The sequence below is a fragment of the Rhinoraja longicauda genome, chromosome 5 (assembly GCF_053455715.1).
Source record: "Rhinoraja longicauda isolate Sanriku21f chromosome 5, sRhiLon1.1, whole genome shotgun sequence".
Taxonomy (NCBI): domain Eukaryota; kingdom Metazoa; phylum Chordata; class Chondrichthyes; order Rajiformes; family Arhynchobatidae; genus Rhinoraja; species Rhinoraja longicauda.
This window is the reverse complement of record NC_135957.1, coordinates 1,284,889-1,310,926: the sequence shown is the minus strand read 5'-3', so window position 1 is coordinate 1,310,926 and position 26,038 is coordinate 1,284,889. Positions and strand designations below refer to the sequence as shown.

General features: G+C 52.8%; 1 protein-coding gene and 1 non-coding gene across 4 annotated transcripts in view; both read left to right on the top strand.

Moving 5' to 3' along the window:
- Window positions 1-22,863, top strand: part of mocs1 (molybdenum cofactor synthesis 1) — a 36,363-nt gene extending 13,500 nt beyond the window's left edge. The window contains exons 4-11 of one of the 3 annotated variants that reach the window (XM_078398771.1): window positions 670-834; window positions 3,335-3,396; window positions 5,841-5,952; window positions 9,684-9,796; window positions 14,178-14,288; window positions 16,681-16,801; window positions 18,987-19,034; window positions 20,481-22,863. In XM_078398771.1, the coding sequence (XP_078254897.1) occupies window positions 670-834; window positions 3,335-3,396; window positions 5,841-5,952; window positions 9,684-9,796; window positions 14,178-14,288; window positions 16,681-16,801; window positions 18,987-19,034; window positions 20,481-21,190 (1,442 nt within the window). In that variant the 3' untranslated portion in view covers window positions 21,191-22,863. Of the gene's footprint in view, window positions 1-669; window positions 835-3,334; window positions 3,397-5,840; window positions 5,953-9,683; window positions 9,797-14,177; window positions 14,289-16,680; window positions 16,802-18,986; window positions 19,063-20,480 lie in introns of all 3 variants that reach the window. The other 2 variants (XM_078398773.1, XM_078398772.1) reach the window with 2 other exon arrangements.
- Window positions 18,606-18,685, top strand: trnak-uuu (transfer RNA lysine (anticodon UUU)). Its single transcript has one exon. It is a non-coding gene; the product is annotated as a tRNA-Lys (tRNA).
- Window positions 22,864-26,038: the final 3,175 nt, after the last annotated feature.

Genomic DNA, 26,038 nt, shown 5'->3' with positions numbered 1-26,038 from the left:
CGGGTCAGGCAGCATCTCTGGAGAACATGGATGGGTGACGTTTTGGGTCGGGACCCTTCCTCGGACTGAGAATCGGGGCCGAGGGAAAAGTTGGGGTCAAGTTGGTAACTCTGGATAAGAAATGTGTAGGAAGGAACTGCAGATGCTGGTTCACACCGAAGATGGGCGCAAAATGCTGGGGTAACTCAGCGGGTCAGGCAGCATCTCTGGAGAGAAGAAAGTCTGAAGAAGGGTCTCGACCCGAAACGTCACCCATTCCTTCTCTCCAGAGATGCTGCCTGACCCGCTGAGTTACTCCAGCATCTTGTGTCTGTGTCTGGAGAGGAGGAGGGTTCAGTTTGAAGGAGGGTCCCGACCCGAAACGTCACCCATCCATGTTCTCCAGAGATGCTGCCTGACCCGCTGAGTTACTCCAGCACTCTGTGAAACGTCACCCATCCATGTTCTCCAGAGATGCTGCCTGACCCGCTGAGTTACTCCATCATCTTGTGTCCGTGTCTGGAGAGAAGGAATGGGTGACGTTTCGGGTCTTCAGTTCGAAGGAGGGCCCCGACCCGAAACGTCACCCTTGCGCTCCGGAGAAGGAGACGTCTTGCTAACCGGGTGTGTTCTGTCCTTCCCTTTCCCTTTCCGTTTCCACCGGCTTGCCCTCCTGGCCCGCCCGGGCAGGCCGCCTGAGGCAGCTGGAGAATCTGAAGACCATCGCGGTGACCACCAATGGCATCAACTTGGCCAGGCTGCTGCCCGGCCTGAAGAAGGCGGGACTGGACCTGCTCAACGTCAGCCTGGACACGCTGGTCCCCGCCAAGTTCGAGTTCATCGCCCGGAGGAGAGGTAAGGCTCCCCGGCCCCCCTGCTTCCCTTCGGCCCAAAGGTACTAGAGGAGCAAGACGGACCACTCCTTCGAAGTCCCCTACACTGAAGTGTAGCACGCAAAGGAGCGTAACGTCCGCCATTTTAGTAAGCAACCAAAGATACTAGAGGAGCAAGACAGACCACTCTGTCGAAGTCGCCTACACTGAAGTGTAGTACGCGAAGGAGCGTAACGTCCGCCATTTTAGTAAGCAGAATCCGCCTCTCGCGGCGTAATTATTGTTTTGGGGGAACAGGATGTGAGATGATACCATTAAAATGCAGAATATATCTCATCAATCAATAGACAATAGGTGCAGGAGGAGGCCATTCGGCCCTTCGAGCCAGCACCACCATTCAATGTGATCATGGCTGATCATTCTCAATCAGTACCCCGTTCCTGCCTTCTCCCCATACCCCCTGACTCCGCTATCCTTAAGAGCTCTATCTAGCTCTCTCTTGAATGCATTCAGAGAATTGACCTCCACTGCCTTCTGAGGCAGAGAATTCCACAGATTCACAACTCTCTGACTGAAAAGGTTTTTCCTCATCTCCGTTCTAAATGGCCTACCCCTTATTCTTAAACTGTGGCCCCTGGTTCTGGACTCCCCCAACATTGGGAACATGTTTCCTGCCTCTAACGTGACCAACCCCTTAATAATCTTGTACGTTTCGATAAGATCTCCTCTCATCCTTCTAAATTCCAGTGTAAACAAGCCTAGTCGCTCCAGTCTTTCAACATACGACAGTCCCGCCATTCCGGGAATTAACCTAGTAAACCTACGCTGCACGCCCTCAATAGCAAGAGTATCCTTCCTCAAATTTGGAGACCAAAACTGCACACAGTACTCCAGGTGCGGTCTCACTAGGGCCCTGTACAACTGCACACAGTACTCCAGGTGCGGTCTCACTAGGGCCCTGTACAACTGCACACAGTACTCCAGGTGCGGTCTCACTAGGGCCCTGTACAACTGCACACAGTACTCCAGGTGCGGTCTCACTAGGGCCCTGTACAACTGCACACAGTACTCCAGGTGCGGTCTCACCAGGGCCCTGTGCAACTGCACACAGTACTCCAGGTGCGGTCTCACTAGGGCCCTGTACAACTGCAGAAGGACCTCTTTGCTCCTATACTCAACTCCTCTTGTTATGAAGGCCAACATTCCATTGGCTTTCTTCACTGCCTGCTGTACCTGCATGCTTCCTTTCAGTGACTGATGCACTAGGACACCCAGATCTCGTTGTACGTCCTCTTTTCCTAACTTGGCACCATTCACATAATGAAATCACAGATTTTTGTTATTTTTCTTTTAAAATGTTTCTGCCTACTAAAATGGCGCCGTGACGTACTATGGTCTTTAGGGTCGAGTGGACCACCTTGCTCTTCTAGTATCTTTGCTTCGGATGCCTCCCTGTTGGGGGGTGTTGTTTTTTTTAAACACACTGGGTGGGTGGGTGGGGGGCTGGAACGCGCTGCCAGGGGTGGTGGTGGAGGCAGTTACGATAGTGGATATGGAGGGATATAGATCACGTGCAGAACAGAGATTAGTTTGACTTTGACATAGACAATAGGTGCAGGAGGAGGCCATTCGGCCCTTCGATCCAGCACCGCCATTCAATATGATCACGGCTGATCATCCACAATCAGTACCACGTTCCTGCTTTCTCCCCCCGCATCCCTTGATTCCGTTAGCCCTAAGAGCTCTGTCCAACTCTCTCTTGAAAACGTCCAGTGAATTGGTCTCCACTGCCTCCTGTGGCAGAGAATTGCACAGATTCACAAAAGTTTTTCCTCGTCTCAGTGCTAAATGGCCGACCCCTTATTATTAAACTTGGTTTAGTTTTGGAGATACAGCGCAGAAACAGGCCCTTTCGGCCCACCGGGTCCGCGCCGCCCAGCGATCCCCGCACACTAACACCATCCTACACACACTAGGGACAATTTTTACATTTACCCAGTCAATTAACCTACAAACCTGCACGTCTTTGGAGTGCGGGAGGAAACCGAAGATCTCGGAAAAAACCCACGCAGGTCACGGGGAGACGTGCAAACTCCACACAGACGGCGCCCTTAGTTGGGATGGGACCCGGGTCTCCGGCGCTGCATTCGCTGTAAGGCGGCAACTCTACCGCTACGCCACCGTGACCGCCCAAACTAAACTGTCACATCCATTCCCCACACAGACACACAATCACAGATACACACACAGATACACACACACACACACACACACACACAGACACACCCCACACACACGCACGCACGCACACACACACAGCACCCAAGGTCCGGATCGAACCCAGGTCTCTGGCGCTGTGAGGCAGCGGCTCTACCCACTGTGCCACCCTCTAAACCGTCACCCCTGGTTCTGTTCAGTCCTCCCCGGGGGGGGGGGGGGGGGGGAATTGCCCGGCGATTTCTGCAGCGGGCAGTGCCGCTTGTCGTTGTCCCTGACCCCTGTGTCCCCTGATCTTTCCTCAGGCTTCCACAAGGTGATCGAGGGCATCAACAAAGCGATCGACTTGGGCTACGATCCCGTGAAGGCAAGTCGGAAACCGTCGTCAGTCAATGCTGGGGTGTGTGCCGACCGAGGTACAGTGAAGAGCTTTGCTGTGCGTGCCTTGCATGGACATCCCATCATGCTGTACATGAGTGCAGTCAAACCATTAGGGTAGAGCAAAGAGGAAGGTACAGAGTGCAGAGTTTAGTTTAGAGAAACAGTGTGGAAACAGGCCCTTCGGCCCACCGGGTCCGCGCCGCCCAGCGATCCCCGCACACTAACACTATCCTACACCCACCGGGGACAGTTTACATTCATAACCAAGCTAATTAACCTACAAACCTGCACGTCTTTGGAGTGTGGGAGGAAACCGAAGATCTCGGAGAAAACCCACGCAGGTCACGTCAAGTTTATTTGTCAATAGACAATAGGTGCAGGAGGAGGCCATTCGGCCCTTCGAGCCAGCACCGCCATTCATTGTGATCATGGCTGATCATTCTCAATCAGTACCCCGTTCCTACCTTCTCCCCCTCACTCCGCTATCCTTAAGAGCTCTATCTAGCTCTCTCTTGAATGCATTCAGAGAATTGGCCTCCACTGCCTTCATGATGTGCAGTGAAATGAAAGTGGCAATGCCTGCGGATTGTGCACAAAAAAGAATTACAGTTACAGCATATAAATTAAAATTAATACAGAGAAAAAAAAATGTAGTCCCTTGTGATATGAGAGTTAACAGTCCTGATGGCCTGTGGGAAGAAACTCCGTCTCATCCTCTCCGTTTTCACAGCGTGACAGCAGAGGCGTTTGCCTGACCGTAGCAGCTGGAACAGTCCGTTGCTGGGGTGGTAGAGGTCCCCCATAATGTTGCTGGCTCTGGATCTGCACCTCCTGATGTATAGGTCCTGCAGGGGGGCGAGTGTAGTTCCCATGGTGCGTTCAGCCGAACGCACTACTCTCCGCAGGGCCATCCTGTCCTGGGCAGAGCTGTTCCCAAACCAGACTGATGTTGCCGGACAGGATGCTCTCTACAGCCCCAGAGTAGAAGCAATGAAGGATCCTCAGAGACACTCTGAATTTCCTCAGCTGTCTAAGGTGGTAAAGGCGCTGCCTTGCCTTACCCACCGGTGCGGCAATGTGCGTTGCCCATGTCAGATCCTCTGTGATGTGGACTCCCAGGGGTGGGGTGGGGTGGGGTGGGGGGGGGGTGGGGTGGGGTGGGGTGGGGGGGGGAGGGTGGAGAACAGAAAAAGGAGGAACAAAGCAACTTTTGGAAGGAGGTATCAGAAGTTTTCAAGCATGCAAAGGTGATGTGTGAACCATTGGAACTGTTCATTCCCACCAGTGACCCCATCTACACTGGGTCAATGCATCATCTACATCATTCCCATCTACACTGGGTCAATAGACAATAGGTGCAGGAGGAGGCCATTCGACCCTTCGAGCCAGCACCACCATTCAATGTGATCATGGCTGATCATCCACAATCACCACCACAACCAGAGAGCAGTGCTGAACTACTATCTACCTCTTTGGAGACCCTCGGACTATCCTTGATCGGACTTTGCCGGCTTTACCTTGCACTAAACGTTATTCCTGTATCATGTATCTGCACGCTGTAAATGACCCGATTGTAATCATGTATTGTCTTTCCGCTGACTGGATCGCACGCAACAAAAGCTTTTCACTGCACCTCGGTACATATGACCATAATCTAAACGGAAGTCGAGTGGCAGAGATGTGTACAGGCACCAAGTCCCAAGACTTTGGTTTAGTTTAGTTTAGAGATACAGCGCGGAAACAGGCCCTTCGGCCCACCAGGTCCGCGCCGCCCAGCGATCCCCACACACTAACACTATCCTACACCCACTAGGGACAATTTTAACATTTACCAAGCCAATTAACCCACATACCTGCACGTCTTTGGAGTGTGGGAGGAAACCGAAGATCTCGGAGAAAACCCACGCAGGTCACGGGGAGAACGTACAAACTCCGTACAGACGGCGCCCGTAGTCGGGATGGAACACGGGTTCACTGTAAGGCGGCAACTCTACCGCTGCGCCACTGTGACTGCCGGTGGTAAGCTTGGATTGGATAATGGTGTTAAAGGCAGAACTCAGTTTCAGTGCAGTTTATTGTCACGTGTACCGAGGTACAGTGAAAAGCTTTTGTTGCGTGCACACCAGTCAGCGGAAAGACAAGACATGATTACAATCGAGTCGTTTACCGTGTACAGATACATGATAAGGGAATAACGTTCAGTGCAAGGTAAAGCCAGCAAAGGCCGATCAAGGATAGTCCGAGGGTCTCCAATGAGGTAGATAGTAGTTCAGCACTGCTCTCTGGTTGTGGTGGGATGGTTCAGTCGCCTGATAACAGCTGGGAAGAAACTGTAGTCTGTGCATCATTTTGGGCCGATGGGCTGTTGTATGATCACCTCCTCCAAGTCAGCCAGGGACTGACCTGTATCCGCTTCTGGTCCTTGCTCAGGTCAACTGCGTGGTGATGAGGGGGGTGAATGAGGACGAGCTGCTGGACTTTGTGGAGTTCACCGCCACCAGGCCGCTGGACGTGCGCTTCATCGAGTACATGCCCTTTGATGGTGGGTTTGCGACGAGCCGCGTATTGAAGGGGGCAATAAAACATAGAAACATAGACAATAGGTGCAGGGGGAGGCCATTCAGCCCTGCAGGGCCAGCACCGCCATTCAGATTTAGAGATACAGTGCGGAAACAGGCCCTTCGGCCCACCCAGTCCGCGCCGCCCAGCGATCCACGCACACTAACACTATCCTACACACACTAGGGACAATTTTTACATTTATACCCAGTCAATTAACCTACTTACCTGTATAACATTGTAACCTACATAATTGACCTGTAGGTTAATCAGTCTGAAGAAGGGTCTCGACCCGAAACGTCACCCATTCCTTCTCTCCCGAGATGCTGCCTGACCTGCTGAGTTACTCCAACATTTTGTGAAATAAATACCTTCGATTTGTACCAGCATCTGCAGTTATTTTCTTATACATACCTGTAGGTATGTATTCAATATGATCACGGCTGATCATCCACAATCAGGACCCCACATCCCTTGATTCCGTTAGCCCTAAGAGCTAAATCTTACTCTCTCTTGAAAACATCCAGTGAATTGGCCTCCACTGCCCTCTGTGGCAGAGAATCCCGCAGATTCACAACTCTCTGTGTGAAAATGTTTTTTCTCATCTCAATCCTAAATGGCCTACCCCTTATTTTTCAACTGTGACCCCAAGTTCTGGACTCCCCCAACATGGGGAACATTTTTTCGTGCATCTAGCCTGTCCAATTCCTTAAGAATTTAATATGTTTCTAGAAGATCCCCTCTCCTTCTAAATTCCAGTGAATACAAGCCCAGCCATCCCATTCTTTCATCATATGTCAGTCCTGCCATCCCGGGCAATTAACCTGGTGAACCTCCACTGCAATAGCAAGAATGTCCTTCCTCAAATTAGGAGACCAAAACTGCACACAGTACTCCAGGTGCGGTCTCACTAGGGCCCTGTACAACCGCACACAGTACTCCAAGTGCAGGCTCACTAGGGCCCTGTACAACTGCACACAGTACTCCAGGTGCGGTCTCACTAGGGCCCTGTACAACTGCACACAGTACTCCAGGTACGGTATCACTAGGGCCCTGTACAACTGCACACAGTACTCCAGGTGCGGTCTCACTAGGGCCCTGTACAACTGCACACAGTACTCCAGGTGCGGTCTCACTAGGGCCCTGTACAACTGCACACAGTACTCCAGGTGCGGTCTCACTAGGGCCCTGTACAACTGCACACAGTACTCCAGGTGCGGTCTCACTAGGGCCCTGTACAACTGCACACAGTACTCCAGGTACGGTATCACTAGGGCCCTGTACAACTGCACACAGTACTCCAGGTGCGGTCTCACTAGGGCCCTGTACAACTGCACACAGTACTCCAGGTGCGGTCTCACTAGGGCCCTGTACAACTGCACACAGTACTCCAGGTGCAGTCTCACTAGGGCCCTGTACAACTGCACACAGTACTCCAGGTGCAGTCTCACTAGGGCCCTGTACAACTGCACACAGTACTCCAGGTGCGGTCTCACTAGGGCCCTGCCTAACTGGGTGTTGGGACTAGGTCAACTCATCGACCTTTCACGTTCCCCCTTCAGCTCCCCCCACCCCTTCCACTGCCTCCAATGAGCTGAGATTTCATCTGGCCTCACTTGGATTGTTGTGAGCAGTGTTGTGCCCCCGTTGGTGTGTTACACGGTGGCGCGGCGGTAGAGTCGCTGCCTCACAGCGCCGGAGACCCGTGTTCGATCCCGACTACGGGTGCCGTCCGCACGGAGTTTGTACGTTCTCCCCGTGACCTGCGTGGGTTTTCTCCGGGTGCTCCGGTTTTCTCCCCCGCACTCCAAAGAAGTAGGCTAACTGGTAATTTAAAAAAATTGGCCAGAACTAGTGTGCGCCGATCGTGGGAGTCGGCGTGGACTCGGTGGGCCGAAGGGCCTGTTTCCATGCTGCATCTCTAAAGATGAAAACTATTGAAGACAGACACAAAATGCTGGAGTAACTCAGCAGGTCAGGCAGCATCTCAGGAGAGAAGGAATGGGTGACGTTTCGGGTCGAGACCCTTCTTCAGACTGATGTCAGGGGAGGGGGCGGGCGAAAGGAAGGATATAGTCGGAGACAGGGAGACTAGTGGGAGAACTGGGAAGGGGGAAGGGAAAAACAGGGTAAGCAGGGACTACCTGAAGTTAGAGAAGTCAATGTTCATACCGCTGGGGTATAAACTACCCAAGCCAAATATGAGGTGCTATTCCTCCAATTTGCGCTGGACCTCACTCTGACAATGGAGGAGGCCCAGGACAGAAAGGTCAGGGTGGGAGGGGGAGTTGAAGTGCTGAGCCACCGGGAGATCAGGTTGGTTAAGGCGGACTGAGCGCAGGTGTTGAGCGAAGCGATCGCCGAGCCTGCGCTTGGTCTCGCGATGTAAAGAAGTTGACATCTAGAGCAGAGGATGCAATAGATGAGGTTGGAGGAGGTGCAGGTGAACCTCTGCCTCACCTGGAAAGACTGTTTGGGTCCTTGGATGGAACTGAGAGGGGAAGTAAAGGGACAGGTGTTGCATCTCGTGCGGTTGCAGGGGAAAGTGCCCGGGGAGGGGGTGGTTTGGGTAGGAAGGGACGAGTGGACCAGGGAGTTACGGAGGGAACGGTCTCTGCGGAACGCAGAGAGGGGAGGGGATGGGAAGATGTGGCCAGTGGTGGGGTCCCGTTGTAGGTGACGGAAATGTTGGAGGGTGATTTGTTGGATCCGCTGGCTGGTGGGGTGGAAGGTGAGAACGAGGGGGATTCTGTCCTTGTTACGAGTGGGGGGAGGGGGAGCAAGAGCGGAGCTGCGGGATGTAGAAGAGACCCTAGTGAGAGCCTCATCTATAATGGAGGAGGGGAAGCCCCGTTTCCTGAAGAATGAGGACATCTCTGATGCCCTAGTGTGAAACACCTCATCCCGGGCGCAGATGCGGCGTAGACTGGAATTTAGAAGGATGAGGGGGGATCTTATCGAAACGTATAAGATTATTAAGGGGTTGGACACGTTTGAGGCAGGAAACATGTTCCCAATGTTGGGGGAGTCAAGAACCAGGGGCCACAGTTTAAGAATAAGGGGTCGGCCATTGAGAATGGAGATGAGGAAAAACTTTTTCAGTCAGAGAGTTGTGAACCTGTGGAATTCTCTGCCTCAGAAGGCAGTGGAGGCCAATTCTCTGAATGCAATCAAGAGAGAGCTAGATAGAGCTCTTAAGGATAGCGGAGTCAGGGGGTATGGGGAGAAGGCAGGAACGGGGTACTGATTGAGAATGATCAGCCATGATCACATTGAATCGAAGGGTCGAATGGCCTACTCCTATTGTCTATAGACGGAGGAATTGGGAGTAGGGGAGAGAGTCTTTACAGGAAGCAGGGTGGGAAGAAGTGTAGTCTAGATAGACAATAGGCAATAGGTGCAGGTGGAGGCCATTCGGCCCTTCGAGCCAGCACCGCCATTCAATGCGATCATGGCTGATCACTCTCAATCAGTACCCCGTTCCTGCCTTCTCCCCACACCCCCTCACTGCGAGTCAGTGGGTTTACTGTAGAAGGTTTTCCTATGAAACCTATTGATGTTGGTTGTTATATATTATCAATGTACGTTGTGTTTACAGCCTGTGGCTGTTAGTAAGAACCTCATTGTTCCATTGTTTGAAGGGGTGACAATTAAACAGTCGTCACCCTCTCACTGTCTCCCTCAGTGCGGCCTCAGTCTGTGTTCTCTCTTCAGGCAACAAGTGGAACTTCAAGAAAATGGTGAGCTACCAGGAGATGCTGAGCGTCATCAGGCAGAGGTGGCCTGAGCTGCAGAAGTTGCCTTCGGAAGATTCCGGAACTGCCAAGGCAAGTTCCCCCTTCCTCCCCCCCTCCCTCCCTCCCCCCCTCCCTCCCTCCCTCCCTCCCTCCCTCCCATGTGTTTCTAGGTTAATTGACTTTGGGACACATTTGTGTGTAGGAAGAGTGCTGATCGGTGGCGCAGCGGTAGAGTTGCCGCCTTACAGCGAATGCAGCGCCGGAGACCCGGGTTCCATCCCGACTACGGGCGCCGTCTGTACGGAGTTTGTACGTTCTCCCAGTGACCTGCGTGGGTTTTCTCCGAGATCTTCGGTTTCCTCCCACGCTCCAAAGACGTACAGGTTTGTAGGCTAATTGGCTGGGCAAATGTAAAAATTGTCCCCGGTGTATGTAGGATAGTGTTAGTGTGCGGGGATCGCTGGGCGGCGCGGACCCGGTGGGCCGAAAGGGCCTGTTTCCGCGCTGTATCTCTAAATCTAAATCTAAAAATCGCCGGTCGGCCCGGTGAGTCCTCTCCCCACGGTCTCCCTCTGACGAGTACGGCCGTTCGGCCCGTCTTGTCTATGCCGGATCATAGAGCAATGACGAGGTGGCGCAGTGGTAGAGTCGCTGCCTCACGGCGCTGGAGACCCGGGTTCCATCCCGACTACGGGCGCTGCCTGCACGGAGATTGCACGTTCTCCCCGTGACCTGCGTGGGTTTCCTCCGGGTGCTCCGGTTTCCCCCCGCACTCCAGAGACGTGCAGGTTTGTAGTTTGTTTGGCTTCTGTAAATTATCCCGAGTGTGTGCCGGTTAGTGCTATTGTGCGGGGTGATCGCTGGCTGGCAAGGACTCGGTGGGCCGAAGGGCCTGTTTCCACGCTGTATTTCTAAACTAAACTAGATTTCCATTGCTTGGTTTCGCTGCAACCTGTTCTCCCCATCGATGCCAAGCGGTTATAAGGTCATAGAGTGAGACAGTGTGGAAACAGGCCCTTCGGCCCAACTTGCCCACACCGGCCAACAATGTCCCATCTACACTAGTCCCACCTGCCTGCGTTTGGCCCACATCCCTCCAAACCTGCCCTATCCATGTACCTGTCCAACTGTTTCTTAAACGATGGGATAGTCCCAGCCTCAACTACCTCCTCTGGCAGCTCGTTCCATACACCCACCACCCTCTGTGTGAAAAAGTCACCCCTCGGATTCCTATTCAATCTTTTCCCCTTCACCTTGAACCTATGCCCTCTGGTCCTCGATTCGCCTACTCTGGGTAAAAGACTCTACCCTATCTTAAGGACATAAGGAATAGGAGCAGAATTAGGCCATTCGGCCCATCGAGTCTACTCCGCCATTCAACCATGGCTGATCTATCTCTCCCTCCTAACCCCATTCTCCTGTCTTCTCCCCATGACCCCAGACACCCACACTGATTAAGAATCGATGGGAATGTGGGAAGAATTAAAAATTGGGATCGGTGCAGGATTAGTCCCAATGTGCTGTTCTGGTCACCCCTTTGCAGGAAGCTTGTAGTGGCTTTTCGAATGGGCACTGAATAGGTTTACCAAAATGCTGGTAGACACAAGATGCTGGAGTAACTCAGCGGGTCAGGCAGCATCTCTGGAGAGAAGGAATGGGTGACGTTTCGGGTCGAGACCCTTCTTCAGACTGATGTCAGGGGAGGGGGCGGGACAGAGATAGAATGTAGTCGGAGACAGGAAGACCGGTGGGAGAACTGGGAAGGGGGAGGGGATGGAGAGAGAGGGACAGAGGAACTATCTGAAGTTAGAGAAGTCAATGTTCATATCGCTGGGGTGTAAGCTGCCCAAGCGAAATATGAGGTGCTGTTCCTCCAATTTGGGTTGGGCCTCACTCTGACAATGGAGGAGGCCCAGGACAGAAAGGTCAGTGTGGGAATGGGAGGGGGAGTTGAAGTGCTGAGCCACCGGGAGATTAGGTTGGTTGAGACGGACTGAGCGCAGGTGTTGAGCGAAACGATCGCCGAGCCTGCGCTTGGTCTCGCCGATGTAGAGAAGTTGACATCTGGAACAGCGGATACAATAGATGAGGTTGGAGGAGGTGCAGGTGAACCTCTGCCTCACCTGGAAGGACTGTTTGGGTCCTTGGATGGAGTCGAGGGGGGAGGTAAAGGGACAGGTGTTGCATCTCGTGCGGTTGCTGGGAAAAATGCTACCTGGGCTAGCAGGTATTAGCTCTAAGGAGAGGCACACAAAGTGCTGGAGTAACCCAACCCGCTGATTTTTGCGTGTTTCCACTGGTGGGAGAGTCTAGGACCAGAGACCACAGCCTCAGAATTAAAGGGGTGGAGATGAGGAGGAATACTTTGGTCAGAGGGTGGTGAATCTGTGGAATCCATTGCTACAGACGGCTGTGGAGACCAAAGATACGAGAGGAACAAGATGGACCACTCCGTTGAAATCGCCTGTACTGAAGTGTAGTACGTCAAGAAGCGCAACGTCCGCCATTTTAGTAAGCAAAACCCGCCGTTCGCTCTGCCTCTCGCAGTGTAATCAGTGTTTTGGGGGAACAGTACGTGTGATGATACCATTAAAATGCAGAATATATCTCATCCATCAATTCACAGATTTTTGTTATTTTTCTTATTAAATGTTTCTGCAAGTTTTGCCTACTAAAATGGCGCCGTGACGCACTGCGGTTTTTAGGGTCGAGTGGTCTATCTTGCTCCTCTGGTATCTTTGGCGGAGATGTTTTTAAAGCGGAGATTGGTAGGTTTTCTTGATCAGTGCGGGTCTCAGGGGTTACGGGGAGAAGGCAGGAGAATGGGGTTAGGAGGGAGAGATAGACCAGCCATGATTGGATGGTGGAGTAGGCTTAATGGGCCGAATGGCCTGGTGGGCTGCCCTGTTGGCCCTGCACTAAATGTCATTCCCTTTATCCTGTGTCTACACTGTGGACAGGCTTGGCTGTAATCATTTATCGTCTTTCCGCTGACTGGTTAGCACGCAACAAAAGCAACATCGGTACGCTAATCTGTGACAATAAACTGTTCCAAACTGAACGGCGGGTTTTGCTTACTAAAATGGCTCCTTTGCGTACTACACTTCAGTATAGGCGATTTCAACAGAGTGGTCCATCTTGCTCCTCTAGTATCTTTGGTCTCCACAGCCCTCTGTAGCAATGGATTCCACAGATTCACCACCCTCTGACTAAAGTATTCCTCCTCATCTCCACCCCTTTAATTCTGAGGCTGTGGTCTCTGGTCCTAGACTCTCCTAATCTGTGGAAAGACATTCTAGCCTTAGAGGGAGTACAGAGAAGGTTCACCAGATTGATCCCTGGGATGGCAGGACTTTCATATGAAGAAAGACTGGATAGACTAGGTTTGTACTCGCTGGAATTTAGAAGATTGAGGGGGGATCTTATAGAAACATATAAAATTCTTAAGGGGTTGGACAGGCTAGATGCAGGAAGATGCAGGAGGGCGTGCAGCGTAGGTTCACTAGGTTAATTCCCGGAATGGCGGGACTGTCGTATGTTGAAAGGCTGGAGCGATTGGGCTTGTATACACTGGAATTTAGAAGGATGAGGGGGGATCTTATTGAAACATATAAGATAATTAGGGGATTGGACACATTAGAGGCAGATAACATGTTCCCAATGTTGGGGGAGTCCAGAACAAGGGGCCACAGTTTAAGAATAAGGGGTAGGCCATTTAGAACGGAGATGAGGAAGAACTTTTTCAGTCAGAGGGTGGTGAAGGTGTGGAATTCTCTGCCTCAGAAGGCAGTGGAGGCCAGTTCGTTGGATGCTTTCAAGAGAGAGCTGGATAGAGCTCTTAAGGATAGCGGAGTGAGGGGGTATGGGGAGAAGGCAGGAACGGGGTACTGATTGAGAGTGATCAGCCATGATCGCATTGAATGGCGGTGCTGGCTCGAAGGGCTGAATGGCCTACTCCTGCACCTATTGTCTATTGTCTATAAGATTGTTCCCGATGTTGGGGAAGTCCAGAACAAGGGGTCACAGTTTAAGGATAAGGGGGAAGTCTTTTAGGACCGAGATGAGAACGTTTTTTTTCACACAGAGAGTGGTGAGTCTGTGGAATTCTCTGCCACAGAAGGTAGTTGAGGCCAATTCATTGGCTATATTTAAGAGGGAGTTAGATGTGGCCCTTGTGGCTAAAGGGATCAGGGGGTATGGAGAGAAGGCAGGTACAGGATACTGAGTTGGATGATCAGCCATGATCATATTGAATGGCGGTGCGTACAGGCTCGAAGGGCCGAATGGCCTACTCCTGCACCTATTTTCTATGTTTCTAACTAAACTACCCGAATCGTCTCCCGTTCCTTCTCTCCGGAGATGCTGTCTGTTCCGTGGAGTTTTGTGTCTATCCTCGGTGTACACCAGCACCTGCAGTTCCTTCCTGCACGCTAAACTGACTCTGCTCCCCTTTCTCCCGGCCTTGACACAGGCGTACAAAGTCCCAGAGTTCCGGGGCCAGATCGGGTTCATCACCTCCATGTCCGAACATTTCTGCGGCTCCTGCAACCGTTTACGACTCACCGCCGACGGGAATTTGAAGGTAAGGGGCCGGGCGAAGGTCTCGTGATTCTCTCGGGCGGGAAAGTTGGGGTGGGGGGGGGGAGGGTGAGACATTCCACCCGGAATCGTTTCCTTCTTCCCCCAAACCTTCCCAGCTCAGTTCCTCTAGGCCTGGGCTCCGGGTGTGTTCAGTTTCGAGATGCCAGCAGGAAAACAGGGCCACCGACGCCAAACAGCCCACAAACCCGCAGGCCTTTGGAGTGTGGGAGGAAACCAGAGCACCTAGGATGTAGTCGGGATGGAACCCGGGTCTCCATCCGGCGCTGCATTCGCTGTAAGGCGGCAACTCTACCGCCGCGCCACCGTGACCCCCCTAAATAAAAACAATCAAGTCAAACTCATGTACACGAGGTAGAGCAAAGGGGAAGATACAGAGTGCAGAATGTAGTTCTCAGCATTGTAGCGCACCAGTTCCACAGAGACAGTACAATGTCCGCAATGGGGTAGAGGTGAATCGGACCTTATGGATATCAAAGGCTACATTCAGGGGGAAGGCGGGGGAATGGGGTTTGGAGGGAGAGATGGGGGAAGGCAGGAGAATGGGGTTTGGAGGGAGAGATGGGGGAATGGGGTTTGGAGGGAGAGATGGGGGAAGGCAGGGGAATGGGGTTTGGAGGGAGAGATGGGGGAATGGGGTTTGGAGGGAGAGATGGGGGAATGGGGTTTGGAGGGAGAGATGGGGGGAAGGCAGTGGAATGGGGTTTGGAGGGAGAGATGGGGGAAGGCAGGGGAATGGGGTTTGGAGGGAGAGATGGGGGAATGGGGTTTGGAGGGAGAGATGGGGGAATGGGGTTTGGAGGGAGAGATGGGGGGAAGGCAGTGGAATGGGGTTTGGAGGGAGAGATGGGGGAAGGCAGGGGAATGGGGTTTGGAGGGAGAGATGGGGAAGGCAGGGGAATGGGGTTTGGAGGGAGAGATGGGGAAGGCAGGGGAATGGGGTTTGGAGGGAGAGATGGGGGAAGGCAGGGGAATGGGGTTTGGAGGGAGAGATGGGGAAGGCAGGGGAATGGGGTTTGGAGGGAGAGATGGGGGAATGGGGTTTGGAGGGAGAGATGGGGGAATGGGGTTTGGAGGGAGAGATGGGGGGAGGCAGGGGAATGGGGTTTGGAGGGAGAGATGGGGGGAGGCAGGAGAATGGGGTTTGGAGGGAGAGATGGGGGGAGGCAGGGGAATGGGGTTTGGAGGAGGGAGAGATAGGGGGAAGGCAGGGGAATGGGGTTTGGAGGAGGGAGAGATAGGGGGAAGGCAGGGGAATGGGGTTTGGAGGGAGAGATGGGGGAGAGATGGGGGAATGGGGTTTGGAGGGAGAGATGGGGAAGGCAGGGGAATGGGGTTTGGAGGGAGAGATGGGGGAGAGATGGGGGAATGGGGTTTGGAGGGAGAGATGGGGAAGGCAGGGGAATGGGGTTTGGAGGGAGAGATGGGGGAGAGATGGGGGAATGGGGTTTGGAGGGAGAGATGGGGAAGGCAGGGGAATGGGGTTTGGAGGGAGAGATGGGGGAATGGGGTTTGGAGGGAGAGATGGGGAAGGCAGGGGAATGGGGTTTGGAGGGAGAGATGGGGAAGGCAGGGGAATGGGGTTTGGAGTGAGAGATGGGGGAATGGGGTTTGGAGGGAGAGATGGGGAAGGCAGGGGAATGGGGTTTGGAGGGAGAGATGGGGGAGAGATGGGGGAATGGGGTTTGGAGGGAGAGATGGGGAAGGCAGGGGAATGGGGTTTGGAGGGAGAGATGGGGAAGGCAGGGGAATGGGGTTTGGAGGGAGAGATGGGGGAATGGGGTTTGGAGGGAGAGATGGGGGAATGGGGTTTGGAGGGAGAGATGGGGGGAGGCAGGGGAATGGGGTTTGGAGGGAGAGATGGGGGAAGGCAGGGGAATGGGGTTTGGAGGAGGGAGAGATGTGGAGAAGGCAGGGGAATGGGGTTTAGAGGGAGAGATGGGGGGAGGCAGGGGAATGGGGTTTAGAGGGAGAGATGGGGGAAGGGGGGGTGGGGTTTGGAGGGAGAGATGGGGGAAGGGGGGGATGGGGTTTGGAGGGAGAGATGGGGAAGGGGGGGATGGGGTTTGGAGGGAGAGATGGGGGAAGGGGGGGGGATGGGGTTTGGAGGAGGGAGAGATGGGGGAATGGGGTTTGGAGGAGGGAGAGATGGGGGGAGGCAGGGGAATGGGGTTTGGAGGGAGAGATGGGGGAATGGGGTTTGGAGGGAGAGATAGCTCATCCATGATTGAATGGCGGAGGTAGACTTGATGGGCCGAATGGCCTAGTTCTGCTCTGCTGCCCTTGTGATAGAACGCCTGGTGATGTGGTGCCACCAGCTTTCCACTGTACCTCAGTAATGGACCTCAACCTCTTGCTTGTGCCTTGTTGCGCAGGTCTGCCTCTTTGGGAACACCGAGGTGTCGCTGCGGGACGTGTTGCGCTCCGGGGCCACGGAGGAGGAGCTGCTGGAGATCGTGGGAGCGGCGGTGAGCAGGAAGAAGAAGCAGCACGCGGGTAAGCGAGGAGAGGAGGGGCAGGTATCCCGTCCTCCGGCTTCACTTTGCACTCCGCTCTCTCCTTCTCCAACACCCTTTTCATCTCTGGACGTTGTCCACCCCATCTCGGTCACGGTGGCGCAGCCAGCGGTAGAGTTGCCGCCTCACAGCGAATGCAGCGCCGGAGACCCACGTTCCATCCCGACTACGGGCGCCGTCTGTACGGAGTTTGTACGTTCTCCCCGTGACCTGCGTGGGTTTTCTCCGAGATCTTCGGTTTCCTCCCACACTCCAAAGACGTACAGGTTTGTAGTTTAATTGGCTGGGTAAATGTAAACATTGTCCCTAGTGTGTGTAGGACAGTGTTAGTGTGCGGGGATCGCTGGGCGGCGCGGACCCGGTGGGCCGAAGGGCCTGTTTCCGCGCTGTATCTCTAAACTAAACTAACCTATCTGCCCATCAACCTGCCCTCACCTGTATCCACCTATCACTTAATGCACTGAAAAAAATGAACTGCAGATGCTGGTTTATACCAAAAATAGGCACAAAGTGCTGGAGTAACTCAGCGGGTCAGGCAGCATCTCTGGGGAACATGGATGGGTGACGTTTCACAGAGTGCTGGAGTAACTCAGCGGGTCAGGCAGCATCTCTGGAGAACATGGATGGGTGACGTTTGCGCTCAGGACCCTTCTTCAGAAGTCCAAAGAGTTCTGTAGAGGGGTCCTGACGTCAAACGCCACTTATCCAGAGATGCTGCCTGGCCTGCTGAGTTACTCCTGCACTCTGTGTCAATCTCCACCTATCACTTTCCAGGCTTTGTTCTACCCCCCACCTCTCTCTTCCTGCCCTCCCCTCCCTGGCGCGGCGGTAGAGTCGATGCCTCACAGCGCCGGAGACCCGGGTTCCATCCCGACTACGGGCGATGTCTGCGCGGAGTTTGCACGTTCTCCCCGTGAGCTGCGTGGGTTTTCTCCGGGTGCTCCGGTAAATTGTACCCAGGATAGAACTAGTGTGAATGGGTGATCGCTGGCCAGTGTGGACTCGGTGGGCCGATGGGCCTGTTTCCTTGCTGTATCTCTAAACTAAACTAAACTAGCCACAGTTACAGGTACTGTACTTAGTTCAGGTGACCACTTTCCACAAAGGAAATGAATGTACTAGAGATTTGGGAACAGTTTCTCCCTCCCTGCTCTCAACTACTGAACACTACACTAGGGGGATAACAGATTCACCGCCCTCTGACTAAAGGGGAAGGATATTCTTGCTATTGAGGGCGTGCAGCGTAGGTTTACTAGGTTAATTCCCGGAATGGCGGGACTTTCATATGTTAAAAGACTGGAGCGACTAGGCTTGTATACACTGGAATTTAGAAGGATGAGAGGGGAACTAATCAAAACATATAAGATTATTAAGGGGTTGGACACGTTAGAGGCAGGAAACATGTTCCCAATGTTGGGGGAGTCCAGAACCAGGGGCCACAGTTTAAGAATAAGAGGTCGGCCATTTAGAACTGAGATGAGGAAAAACTTTTTCAGCCAGAGAGCTGTGCCCTCTAGTCCTGGACTCTCCCACCAGTGGAAACATCCTCTCCACATCCACTCTATCTACGCCTTTCACTATTCGGTACGTTTCAATGAGGTCCCCCCATCACCCTTCTAAACTCCAGCGAGTACAGGCCCAGTGCCGACAAACGCTCATCGTACGTTAACCCACTCATTCCTGGGATCATTCTCGTAAACCTCCTCTGGACCCTCTCCAGAGCCAGCACATCCTTCCTCAGACACGGGGCCCAAAACTTTAACCCGCTGGTCTGAAGAAGGTGTGATTGAATTTAGCTCGGTCGGTAGAGCATCAGACTTTTAATCTGAGGGTCCAGGGTTCAAGTCCCTGTTCGGGTGATCCATTTAGGGTGTCACAGCGGCTGCCTCACAGCGCCGGAGACCCGGGTTCCATCCCGACTACGGGCGCCGTCTGTACGGAGTTTGTACGTTCTCCCCGTGACCTGCGTGGGTTTTCCACCGAGATCTCCGGTTTCCTCCCACACTCCAAAGACGTGCAGGTTTGTAGGTTAATTGGCTGGGCAAATGTAAAAATTGTCCCTAGTGGGTGTAGGATAGTGTTAGTGAGCGGGGATCGCTGGGCGGCACGGACCCGGTGGGCCGAAAGGGCCTGTATCTCTAAACTAAACTGATGTTTCATTGTAGGGATGTTCAACATATCACAGATGAAAAACCGTCCGATGATTCTGATCGGTGGGTGATGAAGCCGAACGTACCACTGGTATTTTTTATTTTTTTAATATTTATATTTATTGAAGGATACACTAGGAATGATGTAATGCATTACATTCCCCTCCATTTTGTTGTTATCATATCATATCATATACATACAGCCGGAAACAGGCCTTTTCGGCCCTCCAAGTCCGTGCCGCCCAGTGATCCCCGTACATTAACACTATCCTACACCCACTAGGGACAATTTTTACATTTACCCAGCCAATTAACCTACATACCTGTACGTCTTTGGAGTGTGGGAGGAAACCGAAGATCTCGGAGTAAACCCACGCAGGTCACGGGGAGAACGTACAAACTCCTTACAGTGCAGCACCCGTAGTCAGGATCGAACCTGAGTCTCCGGCGCTGCATTCGCTGTAAAGCAGCAACTCTACCGCTGCGCTACCGTGCCAACAAAATAACCCTCACCCACCCTCCCTGGACAACCCCTTTGCAACTGATGTGTTCACAATACATCATATCACAAATACAAATGCACAATTTGACAGCAAAACCTCTACATTCTTCCAAGGCACAGGCCCATACACATCTACAACATGTCAGATGGTTCAGGATACAGTACCACTGGTATTTTAACTTTGTTTCACGCTTGTAAAAACCATGAGAGGAATGATAAAAATCACGAGAGGAATAGATCGGGTGGGGTTTAACACGCGCCCAGAGTAGGGGAATCGAGAACCAGAGGAAACAGGTTTAGTTCGGGTGAGAAAGATTTAATGTTGAAAGACTGGAGCGACTAGGCTTGTATACACTGGAATTTAGAAGGATGAGAGGAGATCTTATCGAAACGTATAAGATTATTAAGGGGTTGGACACGTTAGAGGCAGGAAACATACTACAGGAAACATGTTCCCAATGTTGGGGGAGTCCAGAACAAGGGGCCACAGTTTAAGAATAAGGGGTAGGCCATTTAGAACGGAGATGAGGAAAAACCTTTTCAGTCAGAGAGTTGTGAATCTGTGGAATTCTCTGCCTCAGAAGGCAGTGGAGGCCAATTCTCTGAATGCATTCAAGAGAGAGCTAGATAGAGCTCTTAAGGATAGCGGAGTCAGGGGGTCTGGGGAGAAGGCAGGAACGGGGTACTGATTGAGAATGATCAGCCATGATCACATTGAATGGCGGCGCTGGCTCGAAGGGCCGAATGGCCTCCTCCTGCACCTATTGTCTATTGTCCGTAGGTTAAACAGCCTCTGTAAATTGCCCCGGGCGTGCAGGGAGTGGATGGGAAAGTGGGATATCACAGAGCTAGTGTGATCGAGGGTCGGCGCGGACTTGGTGGGCCGAAGGGCCTGTTTCCACGCTGCATCTCTGAACTGAAACTAAACAATGGCTGTGTGCTTTCTCTGGTAGAGGTCTGCATCGTGCCTCCCATTGTTTGACTGTCCTTTTCCTTTCCACCGCCAGAGAGAGAGGTCGTTGAATCCGCCGTGAGGCCGACTGGGCCTGTTCGCGAGGGAAGAATTTTCCGGAAGGCCGTGATCCCCGGACGGATTGTACCGCTACCTCTGGGTGGTGTGGAGGGATGGGCGACGGGCCGGGGAGCCCGGGCCTACGTCGTCGCCCCCGGCAACGGGGGGCAGGGCGAGGATCCGGGCAAACAAGGCCCGGCGGGGCCCGAGGGACTGACGCACTTGGACGGGCGAGGGATGGCGGTCATGGTGGACGTGGGCGGGAAGCCGGACTCCCTGCGCACGGCGGTTGCCCGGGCGACGGTGCGGCTGGGCGAGAGGGCCTTCGGCCTACTGCGCGAGGGGGCGCTGAGGAAAGGCGACGCTCTGTGCGCTGCCCGGCTGGCCGGCATCTCGGCCGCCAAGATGACCCCTCACCTGGTGCCCCTGTGCCACCCCGTGCCCCTCCACCGGGTGGACGTGACCCTGGACCTCGAGCCGGCCCGGCTGGCGGTGGTGGTCACGGCCACCTGCGGCGCCCATGGCAAGACCGGGGTGGAGATGGAGGCCCTGGTGGCAGCCAGCATGGCCGCCCTCACCCTCTACGACATGTGCAAGGCCGTCAGCCACGACATCGTGCTGGAGGACATCAGGCTGGTGAGCAAGACCGGCGGGCAGCGAGGGGACTACCATTGCCCAGGCAAGGACCCGTCCGACACACCTTAACCCTCCCCATCTGCCCTCGTCTCCACCCGCGCCCACTGCTTCATCATCACTCAGGACGCAAACAGGCCCTTCGGCCCTACTCACCCATGCCCCATCTAAGCTAGTCCCATTAGGAGTCACAGTCATAACATCGTCTAGCATGGAAACTGGCCCTTCGGCCCAACTCGCCCATTCCGACCAAGATGCCCCATCTATGCTAGTCCCATTAGGAGTCACAATCATAACATCGTCTAGCATGGAAACAGGCCCTTCGGCCCAACTCGCCCATGCCAACCAAGATGTCATATCCAACTAGTTCCATTAAAAGTCATAGTCATAGAGTCACACCGCGTGGAAAACAGGCCCTCTGGCCCAACTCGCCCATTCCGACCAACATGCCCCATCTAAGTTAGTCCCATTAATAGTCAGTCATAAAATCATCTAGCATGGAAACTGGCCCTTCAGCCCAACTCGCCCATTCTGACCAAGATGTCCCATCTAAGCTAGTCCCATTTATAGTCACAGTCATAACATTGTCTAGCATGGAAACAGGCCCTTCAGCCCAACTCAGCCGTACCAACCAATATACCCCACCTAAGCTAGTCCCATTAATAGTCACAGTCATAACATCGTCTAGCATGGAAACAGGCCCTTCGGCCCAACTCGCCCATTCCGACTAAGATGCCCCATCCAACTAGTCCCATTAAAAGTCATAGTCATCGAGTCACACAGCGTGGAAAACAGGCCCTTCGGCCCAACATGCCCATGCCGACCATGAAGTCCCACCTCTATCAGATTTCATTCAAAGGTCTCTACTATTAATCAGGAGACGTGTCAAAATCTCTGTAGTTATATTTAACCTCAATTTATTAAACCTTTTATTTAGTCATACAGCATGGAAACAGGCCCTTCGGCCCAAGTTGCCCACACCGACCAACATGCCTCATCCACACTAGGCCCACCTGCTTGCGTTTGGCCCATATCCCTCTAACCCTGTCCTGTCCATGTGTCATGTGCAAGTGTCTTTCAAAAGCTATCATCCAGGCACGTGAATTTTCCGCGGATTTCCACGTTTTTTAAAATCCATTTCCCGCGCTTTTTGCATGATTTCCGCGTTTTTCACTTTGCCAAAATCGCGTTTACCAAAGGAGAAATCGGATCGAAAGAAAGAAAATAAACGACGAACAGCAGCGTTTCTCGTCTGGGGCTCCACGGAACACTAGGGTCCCGCTAGAGGTCGCTAGGGGTTCCGCGAGAAATAGCCGCTAATCATCGAAATCCGGACAAAATTACGAGAACCCACTTGAAATCCCTGCCCTGGAAGTCTCCCCGAAAATGTGGCACCTCGGCTGGGCAGAGCAGCCAATCTCGGCCTCATCGGGACTTCCACGGCCGGTCGGTGGGTTGAATTTGCAACCTGCGACCGGGCCCTCTGGAACTCCAGCCCAGCTGGAGCCAGCGCATCTATCCCCCATCGCCGAGCGACTTCCTTGGCCGGCTGGATAAACCAACAACGCTCTGGAACCAAGCGTGCCAGAAAATCAGTGGTGGAACTGTAATGAGTGAATATTAAACTTAAGCGCAAGATTATATAACTAAGTTAATTAAAATAATAAAAATGGTATTAGTGTACAGTGACATAGTCACATTATTTTGTAATGTCTGTTTTAACTTTGAAATGCACTAAAAGAGGCGTGAGACTGTTAATTTTGTGTGTAAATTTTCCAATTTTTTGACCCTCATGATAGTGCTCGGCTCTTTTCCTCTATTCTCTACCTCACTCACATGCCTGACTATACTCCCAGCCTCAACTACCTCCTCTGGCAGCTCCTTCCATACATCCACCACCCTCTGTGAGTGGAAAAGGTTGCCCCTCGGGTTCTTATTAAATCTTGCCCCCCACAACTTAAAAACCTGTGTCCCCTGGTTCTCGATTCTTCTAAAAGATTCTGTGCGTTCACCCTACCTATCCTACCTCATGATTTTACACATCTCTGGTATTGTTCTAGTTCTATAAAATCGACATTTACCGTCCAGTTCCTGATTCACAGAAACATAGAAAATAGGTGCAGGAGTAGGCCATTCGGCCCTTCGAGCCTGTACGCACCGCCATTCAATATGATCATGGCTGATCATCCAACTCAGTATCCTGTACCTGCCTTCTCTCCATACCCCCTGATCCCTTTAGCCACAAGGGCCACATCTAACTCCCTCTTAAATATAGCCAATGAACTGGCCTCAACTACCCTCTGTGGCAGAGAATTCCACAGATTCACCACTCTCTGTGTGAAAAAAAATGTTCTCATCTCGGTCCTAAAAGACATCCCCCTTATCCTTAAACTGTGACCCCTTGTTCTGGACTTCCCCAACATCGGGAACAATCTTCCTGCATCTAGCCTGTCCAACCCCTTAAAAATGTTGTAAGTTTCTATAAGATCCCCCCTCAGTCTTCTAAATTCCAGCGAGTACAAGCCGAGTCTATCCAGTCTTTCTTCATATGAAAGTCCTGCCATCCCAGGGATCAATCTGGTGAACCTTCTCTGTACTCCCTCTATGGCAAGAATGTCTTTCCTCAGATTAGGAGACCAAAACTGTACGCAATACTCCAGGTGTGGTCTCACCAATGCCCTGTACAACTGCAGCAGAACCTCCCTGCTCCTAGACTCAAATCCCCTCGCTATGAATACCAACATACCATTGGCTTTCTTCACTGCCTGCTGCACCTGCATGCCTACTTTCAATGACTGGTGTACCACGACACCCAGGTCTCGCTGTATCTCCCCTTCTCCTAATCGGCCGCCAGAGGCTGGTGGGGGCCGGGAACGTGCTTCTGGGGGTGGTGGTGGAGGCAGATACCATAGTTGTGCGAAAAAGGCTTTTGGACAGCCACATGGAGATGCAGGGAATAGTGTAGTCTTTTGTGGAGGATGTCCTTCATGCAGATGTACAGCATGGCAACAGGCCCTTCGGCCCATTTGGTTTATACTGACCATCTAGTACCCATTTTTCAGTCAGAGTTGTGAATAACTTTTTCAGTCAGCGAGTTGTGGATTCTGTGGAATTCTCTGCCTCAGAAGGCAGTGGAGGACAATTCTCTGAATGCATTCAAAAGAGAGCTAGATAGAGCTCTTAAGGATAGCGGAGTCAGGGGGTACGGGGAGAAGGCAGGAACGGGGTACTGATTGAGAATGATCAGCCATGATCACATTGAATGATCAACCATGATCACATTGCTGGCTCGAATGGCCTCCTCCTGCACCTATTATCCATTTGCACCAATCCTATCTTCACCAATTGTACCCTTTCTCAACATCGCCACGATCCAGACTCTACAAAAGTGAAGGCACAGTGTGCTGGAGTAACTCAGCGGGTCAGGCAGCATCTCTGGAGAACATGGATGGGTGACGTTTCACAGAGTGCTGGAGTAACTCAGCGGGTCAGGCAGCATCTCTGGAGAACACGGATGGGTGACGTTTCAGGTCGGGACCCTACTTCAGACCTGGTCTCTGCTCCCCTCTGCTGGCTGAGCCAGGATGTGCAATGTGTACCAGAGGCAGTGAACATACAACAGTCCAGGGTAGACACAAAATGCTGGAGTAACTCAGCAGGTCAGGCAGCATCTCTGGAGAGAAGGAATGGGTGACGTTTCGGATCAAGACCCTTCAGACTGATGTCGGGAGTGGGTGGTACGGAGATAGAATGTGGTTGGACAGGAAGACTGGTGGGAAAACTGGGAAGGGGGAGGGGATGGAGAGAGAGGGAAACAGGCCCACCGGGTCCGCACCGACCAGTGATCCCCGCACACTAACACTATCCTACACCCACTAGGGACAATTTTTACGTTTACCAAGCCAATTAACCTACAAACCTGCACGTCTTTGGAGTGTGGGAGGAAACCGAAGATCTCGGAGAAAACCCACGCAGGTCACGGGGAGAACGTACAAACTCCGTACAGACGGCGCCCGTAGTCGGGATGGAACCCGGGTCTCCGGCGCTGCATTCGCTGTAAGGCGGCAACTCTACCGCTGCGCCACCGTGACTGCCCACCGTGATCTTTGGGCACCTGGTGTGGAAGGGTAGGGGAGAGTGGGTCAACCCTAGGACCTCTTGGTCAGTTTTGCACTGGGCCTGGCCTAGCTGGACATTAATGGGCAGCCGAGAATTCCACCTAGGCTGACTGATGAAAGAATGGGTCGACTGGGCTTGTATTCACTGGAATTTAGAAGGATGAGAGGGGATCTTGTAGAAACATTTAAAATTCTTAAGGGATTGGACAGGCTAGATGCAGGAACAATGTTCCCCATGTTGTGGGAGTTCAGAACCAGGGGACACAGAATAAGGGGTAGGCCATTTAGGATTGAGATGAAGAAAAACTTTTTCAGTCAGAGAGTTGTGAATCTGTGGAATTCTCTGCCTCAAGGCAGTGGAGGCCAATTCTCTGAATGCATTCAAGAGAGAGCTAGATAGAGCTCTTAGGGATAGTGGAGTCAGGGGGGTATGGGGAGAAGGCAGGAACGGGGTACTGATTGAGAATGATCAGCCATGATCACAGTGATAGGCTCAAAGGGCCGAATGGCCTCCTCCTGCACATATTGTCTATGTTTCCATGACTGACTGCCTGCCCCTTTTTTAGACTTACGTCAGTGCGTGGATATCCGTGCGTGGAGAGGGAGCGAATGGTACCACGGCTACGTTCCAAGGCCACTGGCTGGGCGTGGCAGTGGCTTCAGTGCTTCTAAGATAGGAATAATACGTTTTTGCTTTGATACTTGTCTCAGGCACGGTGGCGCAGCGAGTAGAGCCGCTGCCTCACAGCGCCAGAGACCCAGGTTCAATCCTGACCTCGGGTGCTGCCTCTATGTGGCTGTG